The sequence below is a fragment of the Clupea harengus genome, chromosome 9 (genome assembly GCF_900700415.2).
Source record: "Clupea harengus chromosome 9, Ch_v2.0.2, whole genome shotgun sequence".
NCBI classification, from domain to species: domain Eukaryota; kingdom Metazoa; phylum Chordata; class Actinopteri; order Clupeiformes; family Clupeidae; genus Clupea; species Clupea harengus.
In genome coordinates, this window is record NC_045160.1 from 18,079,121 (window position 1) to 18,089,120 (window position 10,000).

The 10,000-nt window shown below is 44.5% G+C and overlaps 1 protein-coding gene across 1 annotated transcript in view; it reads left to right on the forward strand.

Moving 5' to 3' along the window:
* The window catches only part of veph1 (ventricular zone expressed PH domain-containing 1), a 68,164-nt gene extending 60,397 nt beyond the window's left edge, over nt 1-7,767 (forward strand). The window contains exons 13-14 of the mRNA XM_031573716.2: nt 3,565-3,701; nt 5,704-7,767. Coding sequence (XP_031429576.1) covers nt 3,565-3,701; nt 5,704-5,940 — 374 coding nt within the window. The 3' untranslated portion in view covers nt 5,941-7,767. The remainder of the gene's footprint in view (nt 1-3,564; nt 3,702-5,703) is intronic.
* Nucleotides 7,768-10,000: the final 2,233 nt, after the last annotated feature.

Sequence of the window (10,000 nt, forward strand, 5' to 3'; positions counted from 1 at the left end):
GGGAATGTGTAATGTTTTTACTGAGAAAGAGGCCCGGGCATAGAAAGTAGGCCTTGGAAGCTACTTGCCTAGCTTGGCGGGCACAGACCATGACAGAAGTCCTAATATATCTGTTTTTTCAATGTGTGTATTTGTGTGCCATGGCGTTCAGTGTGTGTATTTGTATGCCACGGCATTTAACGAGGGAAGTTCCCCGGGGTTTTTTCGTGTCTGTAGACAAATGAACGACAAACGCAAGCTCAAACCAAACAAAGGCAAAGAATAACTGTGCCCCGAATCGAAAAAAAATACAACAAGCAGTGATCCACACTGCCTCTAATTGTTTGCATGCCAAGAATCTGAATCCACTTTGACACACTGCATCTTAACACTATTCAGTTCAGCCAACACACATCCACAGTGCAAGTTCTCTGGAGCCGACCCCATAGCCTTAAGAAGAGCACTGTCCTCACTCAAGAGCATTTCTCAAGCTTTTCTCTCATCCATTATGACTATACACACTGATATCATGAAGATGTGGAAAGATGTCCCGCACCCCTGTGATCTCACATTTCTTTGGAATTGTGCTTTCTCGAGCTTGATGCAACACTCAGAAACATAAGGCTTGGATCTCTTATAAACAATTATTGGCATTCATCAGAGAATTCCCCGAAGTTACCTACTGCAGAATTATCTCCCAGTGGACAGGTCATACAGAGGCCAAACAGTTCCATTAGCCTTCGAAACTTAGATCTGCCAAGAAGAGGAGTAGAAATTATTGTAAAATAATGTATGTGTTTTAGGTGATGGTAAATGTTACTTTGGCACTGGGCCAAAAACAGTACATGGGTCTTAAACAGTACACTAACACATCTGTTCCCTTTAAAATAGCACATGAGTCTAATACAGTACACATCTGTTACTTTACTGTAGATTTTTTTGTCTGGCAACAATTTTGGCACCTCAGCACATAATGGACCCCACCTTCCATGACTGTAATTCAGGTATAGCATCACATTAAGCCCCATGGGACATCACACGCCTCATCCAGCAGCTCTTGGTACTCACAGGACAGTGTGTGTGACTGATGCTTTGCCTCTGAGTGTTTAGTGGTATTTACGTCATATCAGGTTGTATCTGCAAAATAGGATGAGAACATTTTACAGTTAAGCATTAAAAGAATTTCTGTGATTCTGTATTCCCAGATGAGGATTAGTTTTGTTTACAACCAGAAGCATTTGTATATGGTAGGTACTGTGCTGGGAATTATTCGAGGGCTTTGCAAAGGATGTTAAGTGTCCATGTCCTGATTTTTCGTATTACTTAGCAAACACGTGCAACCCTTCACTTCAGCGTCTGAGTCCATGGCAGTGCAAACTGCTTTACATAAACACAGAATATAATAAGAAGTGATATGCGCTTATTGTATGTGTAATACCAGGTAATATAGTTTTTCTCCCCTGTCGTGTTCCTGGTGAAGCCCATAAGGGTCAATACCTCCATGAATCACAAAAGAAAACATGCCTGCCTCAGTGAAATCATGTTTTAAAAATACACATTAGTTTGTGCAACATATGTATGTGTCTGACAAGTTCAAACTTCATCACTCCCTCTTCACCCCACCGCCACCCTCGGAATCCCCTTTGGTTATGCTTGTTGATTTATAACAAGCTAGGTTCGTACTGCCCGAAACAAGCCCACGTTGAAAAAGCGCCTGCTTTCCATTTGATTTAAGGCCTTAAGCTTGTTTTTTTGGAACGGTGACAAGTCAAGAGAAAACAGCCCGGGCGCTGTTTTCATTTCTCTCGAGCTGAGTAAGGGAACGTTCTGTGGCGCTTCAGCAGACCAGCGGTCCACCAGGAGGGCCCCTTGCATGGGTAGGGTGCTGCAGCAGGCCCATGCCTGGCATACTTTTGACCCAGGGTAGTGCGCAACCGCACACACACAGCAGTGCGCTAGCTGACGTAGACCAAATTAATTGGTGGTAATTCAAATTAATTACCAAAAATGTTACTTTTCATGGGTACTTTCATTGTGTAAAGTTTCATTTTGATAGGAGTAAAGGAAAAAATTACATTTTTGAGGTGTATTTTTGCCATGCATTATTAGCACACATCTCAGATTGATGAGAATTAAACATATTTCCTCACCCAGGATTTCTTAGGACTTTTAGTATGTTGTTCTGGACACTTCATAGAAATTATCTATGCTGAAAAAAAATATTTTACAATTAGTCTGTCATAAAACGCTATTGCCTGGACTATAAGCGATCAAAAGCACATAAAAGTGTAAGTTCACTCCCAGCTCTGAGCCTAACTCCATCCTTCATCATAATTTGGAAAATGCTAAGAAGTGGGTAAGGTGCTAAAAGAGTATGAATATCATGACGTAGAGAAGTCCTAAACACCAGCATTGACGTTGTCATGTACACACACACACTCACACACACACACACACACACACCACTCACACTCTTATGAAGCCCCCAGATGTTCTACTGTACACATTCACATATACCAATATACAATACTGACATAAAGAGCGGATGGCACTAAAAAGGATGGCTGCCTTCCGGTTAGAACACCCTCTGTTCCAAGGTAATATTTGTCTTGTGTAGGGCCAGAAAACACAAATAATTAGCCACTATGCTAACTTAGATAATATGGAATTTAGCATTCCTCACAGACATCAGTTTTTTTCTTAGAAAGCTATGGATTTCCCTACTGTGTCAATGGTAGCCTTTACATTGAAGGGCAGCCGCTCTGTGCTGCTGGTGCCTTTGTCCAGAGCTCTTGTAATGTGTAGGTGTGACCTTTCTCTCTGTCCAGCTCCTCTCAGTGCTGGGCCAGTGCCACTCAGAGCCCGGCAGCCCCGTGGCACGCTCTCCTGCTGAGTGTTCTGTTCCGGAACCTCAGGGGAGCCATTCCAGAGCAGAGCTCGCTCGCTCGGTTTGGTAATGGTCAGCAAGCTCTCTCACTCCATTTATCTCGGTGCTATCAAAGGGCCACAGATACATTTCTGCTTTACTCATTGCAGCAGCGCCGGCGACAGGACAATGGGCCGCTTTGTGCCGTCCTGGATGGCCTGGGACCTCGCTTCCTGTTTTACTGGCACTGTCCAACGTCCAGAGCAGCTCAGAGCTCAAGCTGCGCCGCGAGGTAGAGAGAGGAGGGGGGACCCGAGACCGCATTGTCTGCATTCACTCAATCAGAACACACAACTGCAATGTGATGTGTTGTGATGTGACCCCCCCCCTGCGTGCGCCTCCGTTCACCCCTCTTGCTGTGTCTGTGAACCCACTCATCTTCAGGCTGATTTTCAGAGGGACACTTTCCTGTTGAGGTTCAGATGAGAGCGCACTGCTGGCTGCAGGTTGTTATTATTGGGGGTCGGAGGGGGTGAGTGATTCGCTACAGGGTACAGTGACTCAGTTCTGTTCTTCTCGTACTGAATAGGTTGAGTGGGCAGATGAGCAAAACGCTCTGTGTGTGTATGCGCAAGTTTTTAAGTGAGTTAGGGGTCTTTTATGAAGTACAGTTTTGAATAATCCAAATACTGATCTTTTTGTATCTTTGTCTTTCAAAGTTGTAAACCAAGATGGCCAACCACTTATTGAAGGCAAGCTGAAGGAGAAGCAGGTGCGCTGGAAGTTTATCAAACGCTGGAAAACGCGCTACTTCACCCTAGCCGGCAACCAGCTGCTCTTCCGCAAAGGCAAATCGGTAGGTATTCCCCCTCCAAGGCTCTTCAAAAGATCATCTGGTTTTGCCCCCTTCTCTCTTTCCATGCTCCCATTCCATCTTCACCCTTTTCCTCCCCTCTTCCCAAAACCACCCTTGTCTATATTTGTTTGTTTTTACACTGTGCGTACTGGTCATAATTGGATCATGATGAAATAGTGAGTGTAACAGCGGAAACTTCATCTTTTGATAAGGCAAAACGTTCCCTTTGGGGATTCACTTGGCCCAAATGCAATAATGCTGGACCCAGTACAAAGCCTTGGGGGACACCCAAGGTCAACACATTTGCTGAAACATTGTGAGTCATTCTTCTGCATAAGTTCAACTGAAAATCAATATCCAAAAGTAACTGAAAAAAAAAGACTAAACAAAAACAAAAACTGGAGCCTGTACACCCACTTTATGGGCCATGTTTGAAGCTGACCTTCATTCTGGGATTGGTGCGAGTTCACTTGAATCTTAATGAGAGGAATATTCATTGTGCAAAACAGTCTTTGATGACAGCCACGGAGGGTTAACAAAAGAAGTCTGCTGAAGTCACCTATTCACCAGTGAGGTCTGAAACTGCCAAATAAATTGAGAGTCAGCTCTTTGTGATAAAAAGCAGTTCATTTAATACCAGCCACAATGAAATTAGATCTATTATATTTGTCTTTGATATTTCTGTGCTTTTTTGTGCGTCAGTCTTGTTTGGGAAACGTGACATGGTTGTTACTGTGATTGCCCTGAACAGAACCCATGTTGTGAAACTTAGTCACGATTTTTAGGAACAATCCTCCAAGATTTAACCACTCTGCAGGGGCCTATTGACAGTGGACCAATAGATTTATTTTGCCCTCCATGCCAGCAGTTAAAAAAAACATGAAAAGTATCATATTGAAAGACAAAAATGTTATTTTTCTAAAACAGGATTTGAGGTTTTGAGGTTTCTTCCATAAAAGATCATTCAAACAGGATTTAAAAGATAATGTTTCTCTGCCTTCTTCTAGCTGTGAGAAAACTTCAGATTTGACTGTCTCTTTGTTCTACAACATCTCTGCCCCCTGTTTCTCTGCCAGGTTGATCGGTGCACAATTTGCCACTTTTGTTAGCAGCGATTTGTTATTTATTGCACTAGCAGTGTGGCCTTGATGGTGCTATGTCTTTCATCTGCCGATTCCCCCTGTACTTTCCTCCACTCTGTACAGGAATGCCACACTCACTCCACAATGAGTGAGTGTCCTTTGTCTGTTTCCCGAGCATTCCTCGTAATTGGGACCAGACAATGTCCCTTGCCAAAGTACCTTCAGGGCTTCTTGGCAAATCAGCCAAACCCATGTGTATTGTTCTCGTCCAAAAAAGCGAGAGAGAATAAGAGAGTCACCGAGACACCCCCTCCACCCCCCATCCCAAGCCCCACCCCAAGCCCCAGCTCCCACAGTGGTACTATGATGGCAGGCAGGCAGGCACACCAGCTAACCAGGACCAGACCCACCGTTGCAACTGCCAGGGGTAGTGAGGATGTGGGCAGGCCAGTAGAGACGCGAGGGGAAACCTCTGCCCCGGAACCTGATGGAAGGGAGGATATGGCTGCGGTCCCCTCCAACTCTCCACTTCCCTTTCTGTTTACCATTTCATACCCTCCATCAGTCAGTCAGACAGATATATCCCCCTATGGGGAACCTCATTAAATACAGGAGGCTTACAGGCTTTGGGTTTTTCATTTCCTTTCTTTCTCAGGCCCATAATAGTGTGTGTGTGTGTGTGTGTGGGGGGGGGGGGGGCCGCAGTGCTCACATGTGATCAAATCCATGATTCCAGAATAATGCGCAGAGTATGCATTACCTTTTAAGGACACAACTCTTACCAATGGTTATTCACCCAAGAGTTGGCAGTCGGTTCCTAACTGAAACGGTCTGTCAGTGGTTCTCTTGGAGATGCGTAGAGTCGTGATTGTTCCACTGATGTTCTCCTCTTTGTTGTGTTCTCCCTCCCTCTCCAATAGAAGGATGAGCTTGACGACAGCACCATCGAGCTGAGCAAAGTGCAGAGCGTGAAGGTGGTGGCCAAGAAGAGGCGTGACCGCGGCCTGCCCCGAGCCTTCGAGATCTTCACCGACAGCAAAAGCTACGTGCTGAAGGCCCAGGACGAGAAGCATGCTGAGGAGTGGCTGCAGTGCATCAACGTGGCTGTGGCACAGGCCAAAGAGCGCGAGAACCGAGAGGCCACCACCTACCTATGACCACTACACCTCCACTTGCCGAGCTGTGCAGTTAAATGACAGAATCCCCTTGTTGGATATTACTGCTGTGAAACACTAATCTACTAACGCTAGGCAACTTCAGTGATGACAGACGAAACTGTCCTCATCACACACACACACACACAAACCCCTACAGCAACTATCTTAAGTAGAAAAATTATTCTATGTTTACCCTGAAATTACAGTGTTTTTAACAGGACACATCTACAATCACATGGAACTTGGAACCCAAACTGACTTCATGACTAAGCACAGGAACCATATTAATCCCAGTGATCTATTACAGATGGCATGGCTATAAGCTGTGTCCTGCAGTAACACAATTATGGTACAGGATTTCTTCTGAAGATGGGCTTTAAAAGTGCCTTTTTTGGCCGTCAGACGCAAACACAATACAGAACTCTGTTCTGTGGACAAATGCTTGGTTTTAGGGGCATTAACATGGGCATCTATGTGTTTTTAGATGTACATATACTGTGTTATGGCACTCACATAGCCCTGTGTTTTTACTGGATGGCGTCCCTCATCCTCGGACTTCTGGAGCAATTGGTTCCACTTATCTGTGTTTTATGGTCTTGTATAGGCTTCAGAGAGTCTCTCTCTCTCGTGATTTAGGGGCTTGACTTATTGGCATAGGCTTCCCATCGTCCCCACGTTTATCAGTCAAGGAAAAAGGCCCTGTTGGGGTTGCTTTGTGATGAGTGACAAAGTTCAATGGATGGGGAGAACCCCAGAAGAGAGCTCTGATGCCTGTATTTATATGTATGCTCATTGTTCCTCTGGATTATTACCATGGAACTGAAATCTTAATAATAACAAAACTGTGCCAAGCAATTGAAGGATAATTCTAGAAGTTGACACACCCCCCCCCATGCCATTCTTCCTTTTCTTTCTTTTCCATTTTGCTTTCTGCCTCGTAAAAGGAAATAATGAGCCGCACTGTAGGCTTTAAAGGAAGATTTCTGAGCTTTGCAGACTTGCTTTTGATCAGTACGTTTCAGGATCCTTTCCAAAACAATGTGGGTCTTAAAAGGTCCGGTCTAGGTTTGATATTGCTCAATTGAGTCTTGTGTAAAAACCTTTTTTAATGCAGAATGTGTCATTGACCAAAGAGGCACCTGAATATGTCTGTGCGGATGTTCCTCTGGTCCTGTTAACAGCTGGTCCAGAATGTCCCTACCTTTGTAAGCAGCTCATGTTCCCCGTGTATATTTTGCTTTAGTTGACGCCATGATCCAGAAGGACCCTTCATGTTTCATATAGATTCTACACCCTCGCACACCTTGTTTCTGACCCACATCTACCACTGGTTTCTCCAAGGAGTAGCACACAAGAACAGAACAACTCCCACCCAGATCCACTTTCCAGTATTCAAAATGTCTTTCAGCATCATAGCACCTGTTGTTCTACAGCCCACACCTCTGGGCTTTTCATTTGACTTGAGCTTGGCAGTGTTAACTTGCGTGCAGTGAGGTTGAGTGACAGGATTCAGTGACCCTGTTTGTGGTGCTGGGTCCAGTGCTGCCCTGCTGCCCTGTGAGGGCATATTGCATTCCTCTTATAACAATGTTACAAAGCTTCATGAGTAAATGTTGAGCAAAACCTGTGTGCGTGTGTGTGTTTGTGTGTGTCTGTGTCCATGTGTGCTTTGTGTGTGTGTGTGTGTGTGTGTGTGAGAGAGAGAGAGAGTTATTCCAAAAGCATTGAAAGGCAGCTGTGTAAATATCTATCCTGTGTCCTTGCGTTATGTTACACATGTGAATCTCTCTCTTGTTACCCACATGTCTTTCTCTTTATCAGTTCAAATGAATGCTAAGGGATGCTAAGGGGGATGCTAAGGGGGGGGGGGGGGGTATGAACAAATGTTAGTCTTATACATTAGTACCACCAGCAATGTATCTATTGTGCTTGTCAGATGAAATGAAGGAACTGTTCACTGTGAAGAAGAGAGTAACTTTCATGGCGAATTGTATTTTCTATTCTATTTTTAAAGTGAATTATATTCTGTATTCATATTCTGTAAATATATTTCAATATAGTGCATTTATAACCAAACATAGTATCCAGTAACATTCTCATGTTTCTCATTTTAATCATCGCAAGTATTTATTTAGTGTGTACACTTAATATAATTCTTTTTTTATCAATCTTAAAGTGAATGTAGTCAAGTATTCAGATATTCTTGTGTCGTTGTTCACCCTCACTCTTTAAGTTGTCTCTTTGAAAGCTGGAAATCAAGTCGTCATCTTTATGTAATGAACTGAATGATGGTGGCATGTGTTTTACTTTTTATTTTCCAGCATGCATCACTCAAATGATGAGAGCTTATTGAATCCATATAATAAAAAGTATCATCATCAAAGGACCACCTTAAATGTTGTCTCTTCTCTCTTTACTGTGCTTTTACACTCTAATGTTTGAAAATACCCACATCCTTGCCTTTAAAGGTTCTAACTAATACAGTTTGGAAAGCATGTCTAGATTTATCAGTAGTCAGAAATGTGTATTTTGTGAGAACTTTTCCAGCAGGGGGAGGGTGTGAGTGTGTGTGTGTGTGTGGGGGGGGGGGGGGGGGGGGGGTCTGTATATGACACTGCCACAGACTACAAGGTCAAAGTGGTTTTGTGCTTAGTGATGGGAAATGGGATCCATCATTTCCTGTCTGAAACATTCTGGAGCATGAGATGTGATTAATGTTTTGGAATGAGAGACCAGAGAGACACAGTATTTCACTCCCTACTCTGTCATCAACATACGTCTCTTTAAATGCAGCTGGTTTGATGAAAACCCCTTGCCTTCAGGGCACTTGTTCAATGCATGTCAAATCTGTGTCAGGTGGCAAACATGAATAGGATCCACCTTTGTTCTTCCTAACAAGGGAAATGTGTGTGACATTAACCAGCGGAAAACGCTTGTGAGAACATTTACTGGGAAAAGGTATCATTGTACTACAGTTCTGAAGTGCTGCAAAAAGTGCATGTAATGTAGGCGTGAGAGCGGTGTGTTTTGAAAGTGATACTGCAGGGGTGCCCCTGACTCCCTGACTACTTCAGCTGGACTCTGAAATTAAATGCATGTTTAGTCACACCCTGCATTCTGAGGAGGCACTGACAGGACCATAACGCAGGTCCAATCCCCTACCACATTTAGTTTGTGTGAAAGAATGAAGGGCCGTCATGAAACATCTTCTGGGGGGGTGGGCACTATTTTACCTTTTTTTTTTTTTTTTAAATACACACACAAAATATGCAAACGCATACGTGTAGCATAGCCTATCGTTGACCATTATACTAAGAGAAAATCATGGCTCACGTTCCACCACTGTGATGCCACTGAAAGAATGCGTGTGTTTGTGATTGCCTGCGTGCATATTTATGTGCCCACACATGCATCCGTGTGTGTATTGCGCCTGTGTATTGCGTGGGTATGTGACGTAGGTGAAGATGCAGACGTTAGCTGAGCTCCTGTCTAAATGGAGAGGCTTAGAGGCCTGTTATGGCCGCTGCTTCTGCTGCTTGTGCTCCTCTCCTGTGGGCTTCTCCTCAGCCGCGCTGAAAGCTCCTCTCAGCGCAGTGCTCAGTGCTGCCTTGACTCCTCCCCTTGAGCCCACACGTGGGACGAGCAGGAGCACATCGTCCCGGCAACCGTACAGGAGACAGCACTGGACGAGCCGCGCCACTGGCGTCAGTGTTCCTGCACTCACCAAGACCAAACAGTCTGTTGTTTTGGGTGGGATTCCCATCTGTTGAGATTGGACCCAGAGGTCTGTCCTTCACAAAGGTTAGAGGTCTGGAAGTCTGAGGTCTGCTTGTGAATCACGCTGTCACCGCTTGCCTCACACAAGTGCCCCTTTGCGGGAGTGTCGTCTGACCTAAAGCTACTGCTATTTAGTGCTTTTGGCTGCTCCGCTTGTCTCTAGTGCTGTTCTTTCCGGTTCATTGCGTTTTGTTTTTCATGACGCAGAGAGAGAGACCCAGTCACTACGGAGGAAGAACAGATACATCTTCACCCGTCTGAACGGAACCCAGTGATGAAAGCA